This window comes from Dermacentor andersoni, chromosome 8 (assembly GCF_023375885.2).
Source record: "Dermacentor andersoni chromosome 8, qqDerAnde1_hic_scaffold, whole genome shotgun sequence".
Taxonomy (NCBI): domain Eukaryota; kingdom Metazoa; phylum Arthropoda; class Arachnida; order Ixodida; family Ixodidae; genus Dermacentor; species Dermacentor andersoni.
Genome location: NC_092821.1, coordinates 119,398,731 through 119,420,604, shown reverse-complemented (window position 1 = coordinate 119,420,604; position 21,874 = coordinate 119,398,731). Strand labels below are relative to the sequence as shown.

General features: G+C 46.8%; 1 protein-coding gene across 5 annotated transcripts in view; it reads left to right on the top strand.

Moving 5' to 3' along the window:
* The window catches only part of LOC126529094 (uncharacterized), a 73,578-nt gene that overhangs the window by 24,510 nt on the left and 27,194 nt on the right, over nucleotides 1-21,874 (top strand). For 2 of the 5 annotated variants that reach the window (XM_050176696.3, XM_050176695.3), the window contains exons 2-4: nucleotides 6,627-6,725; nucleotides 8,611-8,663; nucleotides 12,534-14,466. In XM_050176696.3, coding sequence (XP_050032653.1) covers nucleotides 6,701-6,725; nucleotides 8,611-8,663; nucleotides 12,534-14,466 — 2,011 coding nt within the window. In that variant the 5' untranslated portion in view covers nucleotides 6,627-6,700. Of the gene's footprint in view, nucleotides 1-191; nucleotides 377-5,434; nucleotides 6,726-6,768; nucleotides 6,976-8,610; nucleotides 8,664-12,533; nucleotides 14,467-21,874 lie in introns of those variants that run through there. The other 3 variants (XM_050176694.3, XM_055069616.2, XM_055069617.2) reach the window with 3 other exon arrangements.

Here is a 21,874-nt window from a genome sequence, read left to right as displayed (position 1 = left end):
TATGGAGGGATGAAAGAGTGGGGGGATGAAGCGAAGAGGGGGAGAGGGAGGGGTGAAGGGTCGAAGCGGCTTGGAAGCGATGGAGTGAGTGGGGGAAGGAAAAAGCGCGGGAAAGTAAAAACGACGGGCCTCGGTCCGGCGCCTCCCGCTCTCCCGCCGCGCCTGCCGTCCGCTGGCTTTCCGGTCGCAAGGCATTTGCGTGTCCTGTCGGCTCGCTCGGACGCGAGGCTCTCTCTCTTGCGACGTGCGATGGGTTTGCTGCGGCGGACACAGAAGCGGAGCCGGCATTCGGGGGACCCGACGAAACGGCGGCAGCGCTAGGCGAGCGAGTGAGCTTGTGCACGGCTGGATTTCTCGGCCATGTTGGCGTGGTGCGGTGAGTGTGCTGCGTTGCGGTGTTCCTTTTCTTCGTAATCCTTCAATCGCGTACCGAAGCGAGCAGCAGCAGCAGCAGCTGGCTGTCGTCTGCACGCTCCCGATCCGCCATGTAAACAAACACGGATGTCGAGCGGCCGCATCTGTGGGAGTGCGTGTGTGCGTGCGCGCTCGCTACCTGCGAGGTTTCAGTTTTTCGTGTTGCGAAGCACGCACATCCGTCGTGGTGCGTTTTGCATGCTGGTTTTATTCGCCTTAAAACGCTTTTGGTGGAGTCGAAAGTGCCGCGGCGCACTCGTCGTCTCCTGGCGGCGGTGCGTGCGTCGCAGAGTGTATGTGGTACCTCTTCTCATCGCGGAAGCGGGCGTCGACGTCTGCTCTGGTTAGGCTTAGCAGCTCCCAGCAATCTGACGCAGCTAGGCTAGGCTAGCCTGCGGCAGTCGCGCAATGCATTTGTTGGTACGGATGGCACTTTTTGGCCGTAACGAGCCGCCCGGCGCGCGCGGCTTCGTTTCTGCAGCGGAGTAGGCTCCCGCGGTGGTGGTGTTCGTCTGTGCGAACGCACTGTGGCCGGAAGGAACGGGGGGGGGGGGGGGCGCGATGTGGCGGAGGGCGTTCTCGTACTACGGCCCTACGGCTCAGATCGATTGGAAACTGGAGGAGAAAGAGGTCGCGTGAGCTGTTTGGGCGTACGGCGCTGGTGCTACGTAGCGGGTGGCACTGAAGCGGGTGAAGGGGGGTTGGGGAGAGAATGGGCTGCCCGCGTTCGCGCCGCTGTCAGCCCAGGGAACCCAGTTTCCTTGGAAACGGCAGCTTGCCGGTTGCGTGGCCCAGGCGGGCTTCCGCAGTCGTCGACGTCTTCGCCGCCGCTCACCGGCGCGTGCGTGCGTGTTTGTGTGTATGCGCGTGGAGATTTAATTAGTACCCTCCCTTTCTGCCTCACTCTTTGACTCCTTCCCCGGGCCGTATCCCCTCGGGGGCCCGCACTCTTTGAGAAAAGACGCGGCGGCCCGCCTCTTCGAGATAAGGATGCCTGCCGTAGCCGCCTCGCGCGCGGGATCGCGTCGTAGCCCCGAAGCCCCCTTCCCCGATCCGATCACCATGTCGCCCTCGAGAATGCCTAAGAGGGTACCGGTAGTTTCAACGGAGAGACGCTCCATAGCCCGGCGCGTCTCCAGATGACGATGCGATCGGGAAGGTTATGAAGGTGTCTGCCTACGCGGAGCAGTGAAGGGGGCGGCGGGAGGGGCTGGGGGTCGTAATAGCGCGATGACCCATTGTACCGGGATATGAGGCGCGTGCGGTGTGTGGTGATCGATTTTGAAAAGGGGGTCCACCTCCCCTGCGTGTTGCTCTGCGGTACCCCCCCCCCTTCCCACACACACACACAGTTTGCGCTCCTCTCGCACGCTCAGGTTGATCCGAATTTGATGGCTCGTTGGGCTCTGAGGAGGACCGATATAAATGAGAAACGATTTGAAATGTTTTTCCCGCTAGGGTGAAGTAATGAAAACGGGTGCCCACAATGGCTTTGAAATTCGCGTCCGCACTCACGCATAAGAATGGGATGTGACCTCGCAACTCGACCAACACTGATACCTTAATACACTTTTGGGGCTCTGTGCTCCATCCTACCAATTCCACGCGGTGCAATGAAAGTTACAGGTCACCTTGCCAAAAAAGAACCCGAAGTAAGGCTTGGTCATTGTCGGGTACCGATTCCCCTCCCTCCAGTTCATGATGATGGAGGGAGTCCCTGAAAGATTAATTAGCTGCATGTGTTGCAATGGGCAAATTTTGCCACCTTTTATAAAACGCAAGGACGATTTTAATTTTTTATTGGTTGTGTTGAGCGACAGATAGCTTTCATCGCATTGCATGCAGTTGATGAGACAGGAAAACAGGTATACGATGTCTTTGCTGGGTGACCCGCCGTGGTTGTTCAGTGGCTGTGGTGTTGGGCTGCTGAGCACGAGGTCGCGGGATCGAATCCCGGCCACGGCGGCCGCATTTTGATGGGGGCGAAATGCAAAAACACCCGCATACTTAGATTTAGGTGCACGTTAAAGAACCCCAGGTGGTCGTAATTTCCGGAGTCCTCCACTACAGCGTGCCTCATAATCAGAAAGTGGTTTTGGCACGTAAAACCCCATAATTTAATTTTTTGCTGGATGTTTAGCTCCTTGCCAAGGACAAATGCACCTCTATGTGTTATTAATCTCTTGAACAGGTTAGTTTTGTACACGACTATGTGATGTTAGGAAGGAAGGTGAAAGTCTTCAAAATACGTAATGCAGGAATAAATGAATGAGTAATGAAATGGAGTGAAGCATACTTAACAAACTGTACGCAGGTGGTTAAACTGGATGGTTATGTATCGGATCCATTAGGCATACTTTCAGGAGTGCCCCAAGGCTCAGTTTTCGGACCACTGTTGTTTCTCCTTTATATCGAGAGATCAGTAGTGTGGCAGAAGAGGGTTTCAGGTTAAGCTTTTTGCAGATGACTGCTTAATTTATGCCACAATTACTGAACTAGATGACCAACTTAAAAGTAAGAAATGTTTGCAAAATTTAGATGGTTGGTGTAGGAAATGGAAATAAATTATTCCAAATCTACATTTACATACACCAGCAAAAGGAAAACTAATCCTTTTCGTACAGCATTGTAGGGCACTTGTTGGAGAACGTACACCAGTTGAAGTATCTAGGGGTAACAGCAACACGAAAATTGATATGGAACCAACATATAGATAACGTCTGCATGACTGCCTTTCAAAAGTTACACTTTTTGAGCAAATCTGGAACATGCATCACATGACCTAAAACCTATTGCACACACCACATTCATTAGGATGATAGTAGTATGTTCAGCCCTTGCTTCCCTACCAAGTGACGCTTCAGGAAAAGCTGGAAAGAATGCAGATACTAGTGGGTTTTTTTTATTTATTCAACGTAACGAAGGAAGAAATCGGTCACGCTGATGTTACATCGTTCAAGTTGGATCTTTTTGAGGTACGCAGAAAGAAATACAAGTTGAAGGTACTTCTTCAAATTATGCGGGATCAACTTAAGATGGATAAGCACAAATGTACACGCTCCAGGCAAGAGAAACCTGCAAGCTAATAACGATACATTTCGATATTCATTCTTCCCAGATGTGATAGAAATGTGGAACCAATTGCCGAACACAATTGTTGTCCTAAACGATTGCACTGACTTTAAAAATACTGCTGAGGGGTACTTAGGTGCGACTTGATGTTCATTGTGCGTATTTTGATCAATGTCAGTGAAACTGGAAGAGTACTGAACAGCATTTAAGTGGATATCTTATTTCATTGTGAAGATACAAGTGTTAAGCAACTTCACGTACTTTATACATATTTGATCTATGTAATTTACTGTCCTCTCTGTTGTTATTTATTAACCCTCTGTGAATGTTGACAGTATTAATAAAGAAATGATATATTAGCATTTATGTGTTGCTAACTAAGAATGAACCATGTTGTAAATTTGTGGCACACCAATTAATGACTGGCAATGGTATGAGTGAGTTGCGGTGAAGACAAATGCTGTGTTTGCATTTGTTGTATGAAATCATGCCGAATATTCTATGAGGATAGCGATTGAATGCATTTGGACACATTAACTTATTTCTTATAAAATGTGCTGTTCTTCACGAGACCAATACAAGAACAATGTCGGAATGGGGCACACAGTCCATGAACAACTGCTTATTTAGGAAGATTTGGGGAAATATTTATGTGCACACATTCTAATGAAATGATCAGCACAAAGGAAGATAAAAGTACAAGTTTTACTACTCATGTGCATTCTTTGTGTGGCTCCCAGCCCATTCATTGTCACTATAGTGAGTGGCAATTTCCTGAGGGCGAGGTTGGCGATAGAAGCCAGTTTTTGTTTATGGTAAAGTAAAATTTTTTTCCAAGCTGTTCAGCAAACTTGCTCTTGCGTTTGAATGTTATTCCACATACTGCTTAAAACTTCACATGCGTGACAACATGGGGAAAGGAAATCAACTAGGAGAGAGCATTATGTTACGCAGCTTCTCTGAGAAACCGTTCTTCTTGCTTTCTTAATTACAGTATTGGCCGACAACGTTTGGTTTCCTATAGTTTTTAATTGATGCAGACTTGTTTGGCCGTCCTGCCATGGCTCTCCTTTAGAGAGGGAGCACAAACAACGGTCAAGCATTTTAATGTGATGATCACGTGTTGGGCCGATAGATTTTGGCTCGAGTCCTGTTCCGCGATGCTCTCTTAACTTTTCCTTCCTCCATGTGTGACAAGTGAGACGGCACGAAGATGACATATTCGTTGCGCTTGCGCTTTGCTGCGGCTCATTAGCCGACACATTGAGAAGTTAATTGTAGCCGGATCGAGAGAACATACAAGCCGTAATTGGTCGTACATTCTGGGAAGGGGGTCGTCTTGTGATGTCTCGGCAACTGAACCGTTGGCTTGCACTCATGTGTTGATTGGAATCGCGCTTTTGCCAGCAGAAGCACCATTCTGACCAATCATGCGAGGAAAGCATGAACCATTTAACTATTCACTTTCCGAACCGTTGGTACGATGCAGGTGCTGCTGCCTCACTTTCATCACGATTTGTTGATGTAAAGCATTGCAACTAAGAAATGTTTTCTTCTTCTTGCATTTAAAATTCACAATTGAAGTGAAGAGCATTCCTCCCCTGTTGCATTTTCCTTCTGCTGTGTTGGCACCAAAGCATTAATGCAGGAGCGAACAAGTTTTGAAGTGTTGATGTGCAAATCTGCACATAAGGTTTGCGTTTACACCGAAGGTTCATATTTTCAAAATGTACAGATCACATTAATGACATGCAGATTATGTGCAGAATACTAACTTAGCACCACCACTTCAGGAGGTGAAATATTTTTAATAAGCGATAGGTGCTCACACCGTCGCATACCCAAGAAATATTCCACTCCGTCTGTCTGAGATTGAATAAGAGATTTGATTTGTGCTGAACAAGGGTATGTTTTGTGTGAGAGCTTTGTTTGTTTGTGGCAGTTCTTTTATTTATGTTCGACCAGCATGTTTTCATTGCCTAGTCTTATGCAGCCCTCTGCAACAACCCTGTTCTTGTATTTTAAGGGAAAAGAAACTTGGTTTGATTTTATTCACATGCGATGCATTCATTCAAGACCTTCCATTCGGTAGGAGCAATAACCATGGAAGCAGAAAAAAGTTAAAGCTCATCAGAGGCTTGTGCAATGAAATCGGCGTATTAGCAGTATTCACAAGATTTTAAAAAAGAACTGAATCTGTACTCGCAACTGTTTCTTTAATTTGTGTTGATATTACGCCACACCTGCAGTATGCATCATGTTGTATAAAAAGGCCCATTGTTGCTGTAACTATTCATCACTATAATTATACTGAACTTATAGCAAGCTGCCAGAGAGTTTTGATATTGTATTGTTTTTGATGCAAGTAGAAAAGTGCACTCGGACATATTTCTTTTGGGTCTTTTTCTCATTTTCTTTCTCTTTCTTCCTTTCTCTCCTTCTTTTCTTTCTTTTTTTCGAGAATACTAAAAAAATTGACACTGCAAGGCAAGGAGAAGATGGCCATTTGCTAACACGCAGGTGATTACTGTGATTGAGGCCTCGTAAGGCCAGGAAGGGCACGGAAACGAGACTGGAATCAACATTGAAGCAAATTGGCCCACAAGCAGGGATGTGTCGCGGATTTTCGACTGCATCTGCTTGCTGTGAATTCCTTTCGTTTTTTTTCTCTCTCCAGTAAGCATTGTGTTGCATTGTGGAATAAGCAGATACTCAACTTGGCAACATTTAGAAACTTAAAAACCAGCTTATCAGACACGTGAAAGCTCTACGATTCAAATCTGTGATGTCAATGATGCCAGTGTTTTGGCGAAACATTCAAGAAGGGGAAGGTTTGGTTTTATACCTGCTAATAAACAACTGTTTGCGTACAAAAACAGATAGCTTTGAAAGAATAAGATATAAACTGCTTTTTTTCGTTAAGTCTGAGCCACCTTGAAGGGGAGTCAAAGGTAGGATAATGGTTAAACAGTTGTTGGATGTGTTCCTTTTTTTTTTTTTTTCCCCTTCGGCATTGAGCATCAACACCAGTCCCAGATCGACTAGTCCGGGTCTTTTGTGTGGTTTTGCACTGTTGCTTTTGATATTTACACCCTCGCTGTGGACCCTCTTGATGAGCCTGAGCTTGTTTCTGCCTGCAGGACGTCCAGAGAGGGGCGGCGTGGACGGCGTAGGGGCCCAGTACGCCAGCTCCCCCCAGGTTCCCTGGAGGGGCATGGCTGATCCAGCCGCCTACCCGGGTGAGTAAGGCATGTTTTTGGCACCATAGATTTAGTTAAAATTTTAGTTTTTTTTCTAATGCGATCCTTTCCTTTTCTGTGCCCTTGGGGTTTTGCATGGCTGGTTGGTGTTCGGTTTCTCGCCGAATAAACTGGCCCGATTTCGAAGACAGCATGATAGTCGGCAAGGCCAATCTTGGAAGACTGTGATAGTCAGCAAAGCCGATCCTGAAGGCGATGTAATCGAAGCTGGGCCGATCCTCAAAATGATGTAATCAAATTCCCGATTATGTGATCAAAACTGCGCCAATGCCCATGACTGTATAATCAAAAGTGTTGGCTTCGTTTTATGCGTGCAGTGCAATGCCATGCCGGAAAAGCTAAAGCAACCTTGCGCACGGCCCACATTTTAAAAAGAAAGAAAGAATAGCAAATTGTGTAACATGGTGAAAAAAAGCAAAAACATTGAAGATATATTAGTTTTAACACCATACTTCAGCATCAGCTAGTGTGATGTGGCGTACACTGTTCCTAGTAGTGTCGCATAACTTTGAGTTTGTTGCTGTATTCTTTTCACCAGCGTTTCACAGCAGCTACTCGTGTTAGGAGGTATCTAGACAGGCATTCCTGTCGCAGCGGTAGAGGTTGGAATATGCAGCATCAGCATGTATAGGGCTAAAAATTAAAATACAAACGGCAATGAAGAACGCCTTTTACGCATAATTACATGGAAGTGCAACATGTAATCGCTCTGTAGCCAGTTTCTTAGCATGAACTAGTCCCAAGTGTGCGTTTTAGAGTATGAATTAAGCCACTGTTACAAAAAGAAGTAAGAGTGGAAACGGAACAACACATTGAAGTAGTTTCCAAATTGCGTTTTGGCACTGTGTAAGGGAGGTAGTTATTTTTCCTCACTGTAAATAAAAGGATTAAGTCGGAAAGGGGTTCCAGGAGCTGAAAATAAGGATCTGGGAGGCACCTGATCTCTGATGCTAGCTAGTGAACACTAAGGGGCTTGATTGGGAGACCAGAAACACCATACAGCCCAGGCATGGCGAGGAACGCCAGCCTGAGGTATGCTGGGGCCAGTGCACCAGACGTGACCCCTCGCATGGGTTTTAATGTGGTTTGCAGCGTGAGCAGATCCTGCAGGCAGTGCAAATCTGGTAGCGCTGTTGTGTTACATTTGCTCAGGTTTTGGCGTTGGTGTCTCACCGAGTAGGTGTAGCTGCAGCGGGGTCTCCCACGCAGCTGTGGCGTGGGCAAATGGTTACACGAGTTGGAAATCAAATACAACTGCACGCCTCATATGTGCCTCTTGGCATAGCATTTGATTGAAATGATTTGTGAAAGCTTCACTCAACTTAAATCTCGGCAAGCGCGTTGCAAGTGCCGCAACTTTTCAAATTTTACATTGAATGGTTGTTTTGTGGTTTAGCACCAGTTACAAACCAGTGATTCTCGGTTTACTTGAAGTGTGTGAAGTCTCAATGGATTGTCAAAAGTCTTGCTCACAAATTTTCGTCTGTGTTGTTGGCACGGGTGCTGTTAACAGAATTGCAACGTCTGTCTTTCTAAAAAAAAAAGCTATAAACGCTTACACTTGGCACTTAGATATTTAAGAAATACAATATCATTGAGTTTTAATGAAAAAGAGAGTACAAATAAAGAGGTCGGCACCCTAAGGTCACTATAAGTTAACTGTCTCCTTTAAATACATGAACTGTTAGTGTAATGGTTCAGCTGTTGCCTTATGAGATGGTTTCTGTATTTCACATGTATCTTGATAAGGAGGATGAGGTTCTGTAGCTTCCTTTTAAAACAAAACCTACTGCTGCTGCTGCCTAGTGCATTCCGCATGCAACAGTGTGTTCCCATTATGATGTTTTATGTGTTGTTCTTTCAGGTTGTGTTGGGCAGAGCATGAACTTTGCAGAACACCCCTATGAAGGTCGTGGGGTAAGTGATGTGGCTTTTTCTTCAATTTCACGTTTGTTTCTTTTCCTAGATAAGTTTCGCAAACCCATTATGTTCACCTGTAGCTATTCGATAACGTCGGGCTGCATCAAAGCCCTGAGCTAGGCATGACTGCTGCAAGGGGCTCTTTGCGTGCAGTGGCATTACACCCCGTGATTAATAGCAAGGAACTGGGCTTGGCAATATGTTTAGCAAAACTTGCTGCAGAAAGTGTAACAATTGCATTAGTTCATTCTGTGCCTTTGCTGCTAAGTGGCTAGTGGCCTGTCCACTTATCAGTCAGCAAAAACTAGCTTTTTTGCATATGTTGCCAGTTCAACCTTCTGAATGGCGTGTGTTCGTCAGAGAGGTGGTTTTTGTCAGATGATTAATTGAACGACTGTCATGAGTACATGTTCTGGGTAGAGAGAATTCATTAAAAGGCCAAGTAGGCTGTGTAAATGTAACTTAAAGGGGCACTGCAGTGAAACAGTACATTGTTTTACGCTGGTGAGCGTTCTGTCAAGTCTATTTTTGTTCATTGCAAAATAGTAGGTTGATTACTGGAACAGAAATTAAAGGCTGAACTCTTCTTTTTTTATCCTCCCCCAGCTGATACTCGGTGCTGGTACGTCAGCATTATTCATCGTGGTTTTCGAAGTGTTTTCTTGCATTCAGGTCTTTGCGGCACAGCAAAAGTTCTCAAAGGATGCTAAGTTCAGTTTCTCACTTCAAATTCAAAGTGTTATGTTCCAAAATCAAGATATTTTCTTCTGCTCCAAAATTGCTCCAAAAGCTGTTTCATCATTCCCACCCCTGCAGAAGTAAAATGGCCACCATTCTTGCCATGAGAGGACTTGCCATGGTGGCTTAGTGGAGACAGCGTTACCCTGCTAAGCACAAGGTCGTGGTATTCGTTCCTGGCCACGGCAGCCAGCATTTCGATAGGGGGCAAAGTGCAAAAACGCCCATGTACCCTGCATCGGATGCACGTTAAAAGAACCTTAGGTGGTCAAAATTAATCCGGAGTCCTCCACCTGCTGCATGCCTCGCAATCATTATCGTAAAACCCTAGAATTTTTTTCCTCCATGAGATGGGCCTTGACAAGCCAGAAATTATGGAAAAGACAAAGGGCCAGTGGCGCCATCTCACTTGAAGTTTGTGCGCTGGTGCTGTGGAGTTTTCCAGCACCTGACTGTGATGCAGTCAATCGTTTCTTGACAAGGAAGGTTTACGCAGCGTTTAAAGGAAGCAAGGACTTCCTCAAACTACCCAGTCTCGACCATTTTTGCTTCACCCAAGACACCTAACCACGTAACAAAAAAGACACCTAACCACGTAACAAAAAAAAAAAAAGAAGAAGAAAGACAACTTAATAATAAAAGGCTTGATATCCACGACGACATACCGGCACATACATTGCGAAATTCAAAAACTGTGCCCATTTGGCCCAAATTTTGTCTACCAAGAACTAACCTTTTCCGACAGAATGGTAGAAAACAGTGTTTACAAAGACTGCTTTATCAATCCAAACTGATTTTGTGTCTTTTCAAGTGCCTTTAAGGCAAGAGGTGTGTGAAAGCATGTGCCTCTTGCATGTCTTTGGGCCATCTACTCGATGGACCGGGGCTGCAGGTTGTACCAAAGACTGCACAGTCACATTATTGCATTTCTCACGTGTGGCGCAATACAGTGCTGTGTAGCATAATGAGCTTGAGATCATTTCTTTTGCATACTGTTCATTCCTCTATGCTGGTAGTTCTCTCTCATTTAGCCTGCCACAAGCCTAGGAGGAGTTCCTTTATGGGGTATTTGACAGGCCACATTGGACATATCGGTTATACCATGGATATGTAAAACGCAGTGCATTGTACCGCAACAAATATCTTCAAAGGGTACAGTAGTGTTGGCAATAGAAGCAAACGTTATGAGACGATAATGATAAAAAAAGTTGCCTGCCCTCTCCACTGTAGAGGGGGGGCCCCTCTCCTACCCCCCAGACACAAGCCCAGGAAATGGCATTACTCCCCCGACTTATTCTCGTACCGGAGGCCAGGTGTTGTGCGATGTTAACCTCGGTACCTTCACCTGTAAAAGCAAAGCTATCTTGACAAATCCGCCCAGATGTTGCTGACCGTGGCTGTCGCTGTCGTGCTGAATAGCTCGCGCTGAGAACAGCGTGGGCATAGCAAATCGGCTTACGTGTAGCCCCAACTGCATTGCCCCGACCAGATGTGCCGGCTGCTGGCTCCGTTCTCCGGAAAACAACTAAGGGCACCTAAATATCCTCAATGCCACAGACATACGCTTTCGAGTGCGTAATTCCTTCATTAAAGTGAAGCCCCTGTGCCTTCCTTGCCGGGGTTTGGTGTTCCTTTGTGGTCGGCTTCTCACCGACTAAGGCAGGCCAGTCCTGGAAATAGTGTAATAGTTATCCGGGCTGATACTGGCGACTAATGCGCAGTTGCGTGGCTCATTCGGTGTTGGGTTTAAGTGTCTTGCCGATTTGCCAGGCGGGCATGTAATTACTATCGTGCGAAGCGCATTGCCGAAGATGAGCAGTTTTAACCCTTTAATGACGGCATATGTAAATATCCGGGAAAAAGAAAAATGTTTTATTTTTTATGCCAACGTACAAAGCGCTTTGAATATAAGCATAATCAAAGAAAAGAGGTGATATTTGGGGGATACTTTTTCAGGGAGGTAACTCCAGGCGGTAAACTGGAAGGGAGCTTCACCCCAAGGCACCTCTCTACGGCTTGGCTTAAAATTTGTACTGACGGCTCCCGTCGTCACATGTGTGTGCAGCCAGAGATCTCGCGTCGGTTTTTTTCCTCTGAGCGTGCTTTCAAATGAGAGCGAATTGCTTGCCAAAATCCTTGCTCTGCCTCCTGTGTTCCTGCTCTAAACCAACAAATCACGCTTGTTGCCTGTCATTTAGACATTTAGTCAGAAACTTCGTACTCAATACCAAAACTCAGCCAGAAAAAAAATTCTGGTATGCCGCCTGTAGGCAACACCAGTCATAAAGAGTTAATGCATGTATTTACCCACTTACAGAATCTTCATTTCACATTCATTCCCAAAAATGTGTGTTGGCTCTATGCTGGAGGCTATGTAGTGTGCTTACACTGGTGGAGTCACATGCTGTCCTTTCTGTGGCAGTGCCCGATTTTGTGTAGCTGCTGGCTGTTTTTGCACCTCGGATGGTACGTGTCATGTCAAGGCAACTTCCAGTGATGTCATTTCTGTCGACGGGGAGAACGGTTCCTCATAATTTTTAGGTATTCTTGCAATGTAAATTGATGCAACGCTTTGCAGACATGACTGTCACCAAGCACTCTGCACACCAAGCCTGTCTGTTAGAAAATGCTCGAACGCGATTACTGGACCTTTTGTCTTTTAACAAAAACGTATGCACAAAAAAAAATGGAGGCATTGCACTAGGCCTGTGTCAATTAAGAGACCTTTTGGAAGTGCCACAATTAAATCTTTGGGAGCTTTGTAATGCATAGTCTGCCATTAAAAATAAAGTAGACGCTCCGTGTTGGAGGCGAATATTCTCATCATACTTTGGGTAAGTCGGTGAGAGCGGGAACTCGCAATTCTATGGCTTCACATAGGCTGCTTCTTTTTCTTGCTTTTGCTCTGATCTGGGTAACTGCAAAAGAAAAAAATTGCAGCTTTGTGCTGATACAGCCTTGCGAGTACAGCTCTAGGTGTCAAGCTTTTCTTTTTAAATGAACAATTCTTGTTGATGGCGCACACCTAACTAGCTCTGCATGGAGCCTTTCCCTGCAATACTCTTGTGACGAACTTTGAGTGTCCGTTGACAACAGTTTAATAAAGACTGCTGTCACTTCACCTTGCAGCCTGGTCACTGTCAAAGCAGTGGTGGGGGCTACCCGTACCCGTCACAGTATCGTCCCCACCCGAGCTCTCCACCCGCATCCTACGGTCCACCACCGGGCCAGCACTGTGGCGGCAACTACGGCAACGGCCCCATGCCAAGCAGCCCGGGGCCATACCCGCGGCAGCCGTATCCTGGCGCTGTGCCCGAGATGCGCTACGGTCCCCGTCACTCAGCCCCACCTGCATATCCAGGCTCCCCGGCACCACTCTCAAAGCCACCAGGCGCGTGGGATCACAGCATGGGCGGCGGAAATTATGGTACAAGGCCGGTCATGATGCAGAGTCCACCACCAATCCGCTCACCTGTCAGCAGTGCACAGACACTGCACTCAATGGGGAACTACCGGACGGTAGTACCTCCAGGGCCCGCTGGCCCTCCCATGGGCGTGGCCCCACCCCCACCACATGGCAATGTACCGGTCTCGCAGAGCCAGTCACCGTCGTGGTCCCAATCACCCAGAACAACCCCATCCCCGCTGGCCTGCCATGCGCGGTCCCCAGCACCCCCGCAACAGCCGCCCTTCTCTCCACCAACGCCTGCGCCCACCCCGCAGCTCCAGAAGCCACCCTCACCAATATCCGGCTCCCACGATCCTCTCCAGTCGCTGGAGAAAATGGTTCTTCTGGACCCACACAATAGCGGTGGTGGAAATGTAAACTATGGCGGCATGCAGGAGTCCTCTGGCTACGGATCTAATTCGGGTGGTGGCACTGAGAGTGGGCCCAGCTCGCCTTATCCGACTTACTACAACCTCGACCAGAACCGGATGTGCACCCCACCGGATCCGGGGCCTCCGTATGGCATTGCGAACTTCGCTGCCACGGGGGCCTACCGTACAGTGCTGCCCAATATGGACAACCCTGCTCTGCGGAGCGAAAGGACCAGTAGTGGGGGCATTCCCGCACCTGCCCCGCCCCCTGGTGTGTACCCTCAACCTGTTGTGAATGGTGTGAGTGATGGTGATTTTGGGACGAGTAGTAGTCCCATGGCGGGTCCTCCGCCCAGGGTCAGCGAATTTGACCGACCGTACGCTGGTGCAGGACCACAGGGAGGATCACCGCCCTGTGACGACCTGACAAAGCGACGGCGGAGTTCGGACAGTGCGCTGTGCAATCGGCCTTCCAGTGTTGGAGTCCCCGGTCCTTCGGGGGCGACGTCGGCTTCGGGTGCAGTGGACAGTGGGTGCAAGCTCAGGCGGCGCAGTGTTGCAGGTGTTCCTGATGGCATAGGCGCATCGCCGGGGCCCCTGACAGTTATGCCTGGTGAACCAGCACATAGGGTGAAAACAGAACCAGAAGTGAGCATGTCAGAACCAGAACGTGTGCCAGTGAGTGAGGTGGTGTGTTTTAGTGGTACTTCTGCTGCTGCTGCTACTACTACTAGTGCTGCCAAAGCTACAAGTGCCACCGCCGCTTCGTCCGTTGCCACTACACCAGCTACGCAACAGCCATCGCCAACAAAGCGCAAGAGGGGTCGACCCTTTGGCACAAAAAACAAGGCCAAGGACTCGGCGACCGTGGGCAAGCGAAGACGGCGCAAGGCGGTGGCTACGGTGCACCCGGTGCCTGCTGCGACGCCTACCACAGCGGCTGCGGCAGCGGCGACAACGAAAGTTCGCACGCCCACGACGGGACCCTACATTCGTGTGTTTGGGACGCGCGAGCGCCCACTGTCATCGCACATCATGAACGTGGCCCCACGCACTGTGCCAGAGGACGAGAGCAAGCGGAAAAAGGTCAGTGCCCCCGCCCGTGTAGGACCACACCACCCGACGGGTCGTCGGCTTGCCGGATCGGCGGCGCACACAAGCACGTTGTCACCCCACTACGACGCTGTGACGCGGGACCCTACGTGGTTGTGCGCGTTTTGCCTGAAGGGCAGCCATCACCAAGGTGAGTTGTGGCCCTTATCTGAATGGACGGTATGTAAAACCTGCAAGTCTGCTTTGCTGCACAACACCTTTGATGTAATCAAGGTAGCAGACCTCGAATTAGAATTGTGGTGCCAACATTAGCAATTGAGAACAAAGAACTGACCCAATAATGTTACACTTATTTTCTACCGGTAATATGCTCCCGGAATACACTACCTTTTCGGCAGGAATGTTCAAGACATCACCAAACTGCAATTGTATGATATATTTTGCGGCTGCTAGATACTGTGTAAACAAGAAAAGGTGCGAAGCACGCCACGTGATCGAGAACAATAGCCGCCGGCTGAAACAGATTCTCCATGCGTGCCCGTCTCGTGTGAAAACGCCGGCGCGCACTCAGTTTCCTCTTCTGGTACAGTCGAATCCAACTATATTGAACGATGTCTGAACACGGTAAAGTTACAAAAAGTATATGTAGCAAAAATTTCGCTTACATTGAACAAAAATAGCAGCGACTCCCAATATATCGAACATCAAGAGATGCAAAAGTGTCCCCAGAAGTTGGCTTTCTCTTGCGGTGGCGGGGAAACCTGCCAACACATCCCAAAAGTGGTTTAGCCTGGCGATGCGGCTCCATGCACCCGCTCTCCCTACCGCGCAGGATTAGGCAAGCCGTTGACACCCCCCTGCCTAGCTCGCCCGCAGCGCTTGCTCAGACAGCCAATCAGAGGCTCTTGTGCCCTCGTCATGCAAGCAAGCAAGTGCAAGTTGTCTCGTTGCTTTTCTCATTCATTGTGTATGCGCCTTATGGGCCTTCTCCTGCAGTGTTGCTGTGATGGCTAGCACAAAGCGGCAGAATTTGCCTTTCACCGTGAAGCTAAAAATCGTAAATTGAGTCGAGTGTAGTGAGAATTCGGATGTTGCCGCAGCGTACAAGATTCTGAGGAGCTTTCACAGCATAATCTTGAAGAATAAAGGGGAGATTAGGGCTAAAGTGGACAAACGACCAGGTACCCGTGGCGTCGACGCATACAAATAGCCGTGTATAAGGCGTCGAGGCGTCCATGTACAAGTGGTTCATACGAAACTGCTTCAGATGTGCTGGCTTCTGCGTGCCCGGTGATGACTGAAAATTCAAATGAGTACAACAAAGTCGTCGTTGGTGTTGCCAAAGTTTGGTGCGAGCTGTCAGAATATCCGGAAGCCGTTGACTGATCAGCTGTTGACAAGTTTGTGAGTACGCATGGTAGTGTTGCGACCATGGGAGAGCCCGAAGACGAAGACTACATTGCCAACATCCTACATAGCACAAGTGAAAGTGGGCACAATGAGGAAAGCAACGATGGTCCTTTGCCCACAGCCTCCGAGTTGATTGGTGCGCTCGCACTAGTCCGGTGCTTCTGCGCGAAAGTGGAAGGTTGCGGCTTCAGCTGCTCCAACTGTTTAGACAATGTGAAGTGCATGCTGTCGCAGGCTGCGAAGTTGCCCAAGCAGAAGAAGATACAGGACTATTTCATGCAAAACTAAGCTAGTTTCGTCAATAATGTGCTTTTGCAAATGGTATGGACTTTCATGACGTGCAATTCTTTAGCCGGCTTATATCGAAGTATGCGCTATATTGAACTGGTGGGCATTTTTTTGTGCGAGTTCAATATAATTGGGTTCGACTGTACTAGCAAATCTCCTCCAGAGCCACTGCACCCTGCGTTCACAGCTATTGCCGACAACCCTATTGTGATAAGCATCTTTTTATGTCTGTTTCACAGCGAATGGGCTGTAGTGGTGTTGGAACTGTACTGCACGCTCTGATTATGAAATAACCCAAACGAGTCGCTTAGGGGGCTCGAAGAGTATGTCATGTTACACTCTGGTGGCATCTGGGGCATTGCAATTTGGCATCCCCCACCAACTCGACTTCCTTTCGGTTGAACCCTTCGAGGGTCAATGACGTAAATATAAGGCGCTGCGATCAAGTCCAAGAATGGTCGATGCCGTATGTTTATGGCGCCGTCTGTACATTTACAAAGCGCGCCAATTTCCTAACTTTTTCTTTTCTATCATGTGCTGCCAGTGTGTGGGAATACAGGGAATTTTTTTCGCCCGCCTCCCTCTCTCGGTTTTCGTTGCATGATTCGTTTTAGCGCTAGTTCGCTCCTGCGCGTCTATATAGTACCGCACGCGCAGGCGGGTGGTGGTTCAAGTTGTTTTCGCAGGCGGTTTCGGCTTCTTGCGCTTGCAAAACTGATGGCTATCTCGTTACTAATCATTCAAAGGGCGACTGTCTCTTTCTCGCTTGTTTAGTGCTCATAGGGGTGCGCATAGGAAGGATGCCACCGTGCATGCGTTTCCTTCGCTTTTTTTTTTTTACACTCGCGAAAACTTATTGCCTCTGGTTGGCGATAAGATGAAGATTAGCAGAAGTTTGTAACATGTTGTGCTTTTTTGACGGGCACACAACCACACAGTTGTCTTGAGTGCAGGCACCTATGCAGTTCGATTATGCTATGGATGTACATATTAGATATTAGTGTAAGAGCAGGAACATTTGAGGCTTGTGAAATATTCTCATGTGCGCATTTTCAAGGCCTTGAACTATGTGTATAAAAATGCATCAAATTGTTAATTCTTATAAGTTTATTTCCTTTTTTATTGTTGTTCATGAATGAAGAGTACATATATACCAATGCAAAATATTTTTTTCTCACTTTACGGTCACCCTAGAAAAATTGTGGTAAATTTTTTTCGAAATAAGTCCCTAAGAAGAATTGTAATCTGGAATAAAAAAAAATCAACCCTGGGCGGTAGCATATGGCGAAAAAAATCGACCCTCGAAGTGTTAATATCGCTGTGTTTGTTGCTCTCTTAAAACACTAGGCAAGAAAGAAAGCATGTTGTTTTTAAAGAAAAAAACAACATGCGTCTCGGGGTCACTCAGGCCTTGACAGCTTGCCAAGCATTGGCGTCTTGTGTCACAACGATTTGTGCCGAGTGGGCAAATCAAAACTTCCTGCCGGAATGTTCCGCTCGAAAAAGGTGTTGACGCTGGCCAAATTCAAGGAGCACAAACACGAGGGGGCTTACCGAAGCCGCAAAGACGACAATTTGCATCTCTTGGGCCGCTCGTGTCCCGCTAGTTCGGTGCACAGCGGCGCCTTGTACTGCAGCAATTTCCACCGCGCTTCGCGTTACATACAGTTGAGTATGTCAAATTTTTTAGTACTTTGGATCATGTTTTCCAAGTTAGTGCGTTTTCTCTATAATTTTTTTCTGAACATACGAATGAGGTTCTACTGTAATGGAAGTATAAACATGTGCGAAAGCAGGGAACATGGGTTCGGGCAAGTTGGCTATGTGGAAAAGCTTGCTTGCGGACTTTTGCGTATTGTTTATCTGCTCTATTTGCTATTGTGCTTTCTTTATTGTGAAGGCTATCCGGGCATTGCTCTTGCATTTGTAAAGCACGCAAATATCTGCACTTCAGAAGCATGGTCACAGAATACAGGAAGGGTTTACCAAAGTTGCCAGCTGAATGCAGGGTAATGAATCTGTAGATAGACAAGAGAAATGGAGACGGTTAGATGTAAAGGATGGAAACAAAAACGGCTATGGAGATTTCCAAGTGTGACAAGAAGAAAAGTATAAAGAAAAACCTGTACAGTAACATGAAGGGCAGTTATATATGTGACATTTGTGACAAATAGTCACCTAGCTTGCTTGAGCTAATGAGGTAATCCATACATTCTTATCTCCTTGACCTTTTCTGTCTTGGAAGTCCCAGCTGGCACCCATACATATCTATGGGTCCGAACTTTCGTTATTTTCACTATAAAATTAGCCTTCACCAAATAATTCAAACTTGACCAGTCAGCATGCATGTGCCTGACCCCTATGGTGACCCCAATAGCGACTCCTTCACTGGCAGTGTGTGTCTCAATGGAGCTTGGGGGTCAGTGGGTCAGTAAACACACGTCACCTCCTGTAAAAAACGTCTATTTTTGGCCTGCCGGAGGAAACTTTTCGAGCAATAACTGTAGCTCACGATGTATCACTACAGTATTAACCTGATTCTAACACGCGCCTTTTTTTCCCAGAAGATTGAGTCGGAAATTGTTTGCGCAGTGCAATCAGTCACAAAACCAAAACCGCCTTCGCGGCGTTCATGTGCTTTACTGCATAACACATGTGTATGCCGGCGAAGCTGGCTTTAAAACATCATGCTGCAAAGCTGACTTCAGGAAACCGGCTGGCATTGTGCAACACTTACACTAGATCCTTGCCAATTTTCCTTGCTATAAAATCGTTGGCGCGATAAATTTCTTATTTTTTTCAGGAGCTTTAATGTCATTTCCATGTTAGTTTTCTACTTTTGACACGCAGAAATTGGGCACACCCTTGATTTGGAAGCATGTCAGAATTGGGCAAATACTGCCAAATGAATCCAGGGTGTGTTTGGCATCTTTTATGCATCTTGTTTAATTCGACTCGCCGGATAATTGGATCACTTTCGTCGGTCCCGTTAGGATCGAATTTATGGAAGTCGGCTGTATCTACATTGCATCGTTGCCTATGCCTGTAACAGATCCAGTCGCGTCAATCTCTTCCCTGTGTTTTTTCTCGGCTAATTCTTTAAATCCTTGCCCTTCTGAAAGGTGGATGTTACCTACAGGTCTCGCTTGATGAATACCTTTGTATTCCATTAGCATGTGCCAAGTTGTCTCCAGATTGTTCGCTGCCACTAACACATGCCTAATCCTATCTGAGCAGCCCCCTGCCAGATCTAGAGGGACACTAAATAGTTCTGTTTTAGTGGGAAGCTGTGCAGAAGTGGTTTTAATAATTTACCAGGGTTCGTACACCTCCTTGAAATCCTTCAATACCCTCGAATGTGGGGGGAAAAAAGAGATTCATGAGGCCCTAATATTTCTAGAAAATAAATGTGCTCCTTGAATTCCTCAGTGACTGGGTTTCGGGGGTGACTTTTGAACATTTCAAGTGGCAAACTTCTGCATGGGGCTATCTAGAAGTTTGTGCACTGGAAAATGATCATAGAATATATTTTCTTTTAGGAGTGTTGCTAAGTGATTGCAATGCGGCGTGTCTATGGCCACCAATGACACAAGCCTGTTTAATCACCATTCTGAGCTACACTTCTGCGATCCGAAAAAAAGAAAGAAAGGAACAACCCTACCATCAGGGGGGCATGACAAACGGAAAAAGACACAAACACGAAAGGCAGGAATGGCATCAGCTTGGGCCAGGCTTATCTTTTGTCACTAAAGATGGGCTACGTTGTATTCTAATATAGCCAAAGGCTGAACTTGGTGGGTTTAGAGAACTCTTACAGAGCCATAATGACCCAATTTGTAAGAAAATATCTTGAACTACGTGAAGTCACACCTGCATACCGCTGCTGAGGTATTGATATGAAAGTCAGGAAATTTAACTTTGACCTCCATTTTCCCTTCTGAAATTGACCTATAACTGCAAAATGAAGTAAAGTGAGTGCTTTGAATGCATAGTTTGTCTAAATTGATGTAATGGTGTGTGTGTGCTATATTTATATATATATATATATATATACACATATATCATCAGCCTGGTTACGCCCACTGCAGGGCAAAGGCCTCTCCCATACTTTTCTAACTACCCCTGTCATGCACCCGCCGTGGTTGCTCAGTGGCTATGGTGTTAGGCTGCTGAGCACAAGGTCGCGGGATCGAATCCCGGCCATGGCGGCCGCATTTCGATGGGGGCGAAATGCGAAAACACCTGTGTACTTAGATTTAGGTGCACGTTAAAGAACCCCAGGTGGTCGAAATTTTCGGAGCCCTCCTCTATGGTGTGCCTCATAATCAGAAAGTGGTTTTGGCACATAAAACTGCATAATTTAATTTTTACCCCTGTCATATACTAATTGTGGCCATGTCGTCCCTGCAAACTTCTTAATCTCATCCGCCCACCTAACTTTCTGCCGCCCCCTGCTACGCTTCCCTTCCCTTGGAACCTAGTCCGTAACCCTGAATGACCATCGGTTATCTTCCCTCCTCATTACATGTCCTGCCCATGCCCATTTCTTTTTCTTGATTTCAACTAAGATGTCATTAACTTGCCTTTTCCTGATATTTTCTACACTTTAAAATTAATTTCCCCTGTGCTTTCTCAGACTTCATTATCTTTCTTCATATGACTGTTACTAACCAATGTAGACTTGCTCTTTAGAGTCTCCTTAAAGGAGTACTAACAGGAAACTTTCATCTTTTCATTGCTTAATTGGGTAGCTGTCGGCACAGTAATTGTGATATGGAGCCTCAATTCTTTGAGAATGGAGCAAATAACTAATTCCTTTACCTTTAATGTGGCTATTTCGATGCGCGCGGCAGGAGCATCGTATCTTCGGACGTGGAAAAAAGGGAACTTGTGCGTCATCGAAACCTGTTGTGGCATTGTCGGGGTTACCAAATACCACTGGCACCTACACGCACACTATGCAGAAAGCCGCGGTCATGCGTTGAGTTGAGGCCACGCTTTCATTTAGACGGGTGCTGTAACTAAATATTTTTGGTGCTGTCGAGAAATTGAGGCTTTGCACCCTAATTAGTCAACAGCTATCTAAGATTGGAAAAAAAGTAAAAATAAAAGCGAAACACAACATTGTTTACTCAGTACTCCTTCTCAAAGGGATCCTGAAGCACTTTTTTACCACAGCAAGAAAGCGTTGCTGTTCTGTTTAATGAGGGTTCTCTGAACATACGAGCCAAATACTATTGCACTGTATGCAGCTGCGAATGTACAATCTTGTTTCGAGAGCAGTGAAAATCGCTTGCTCTCGTTTACGCAATGTTGTCATGCAGCAGCATTGCAAGCAACTGGACCCACAACAGTTATTGGCTGATTTTGTAATTGCGACATTCTCAGTAATACAATTATTGCTCGTTCGAGATGTATAAATGAAGAATATATATGTCTGTGATCTCCAAAAGACAGAAAAACCATTTCATCTTTGCACTGCCTGTCTAAATGTGACATTTGCACATTGCTGCGCCTGTTGCACATCGCCTTAGAGATGGGATGCATGGTGTAGATACCGCAGCCGCCGCGAGCATTCGCGAGTTCAACTTTTGGGCAGTACCAACGGGTCGTTTCTCCCTTGTGCCCTTGTGCTGTCTCCCCTGTGTAGCTTCCAGCTTGCAAGTGGGAATGAGAGGAGAGAGAAAGCAGCCTTATCAGTCCAATAACTTCGTCTAACTTCACTTGTGCTTGAAGGATTCCAAAAATTTCTTGCGGCAGGAGATTCGTGAGGGGATGTAGTTTAATAGCGATGTCATTTTGTGATTAGTTAGAAAAGTGTTTCAGGACCCCTTTAAAGAGACAGCTGCAATGAAATTTTGCATCGGCCAAATTGGTTATAAATGAGTATCATGTGTATA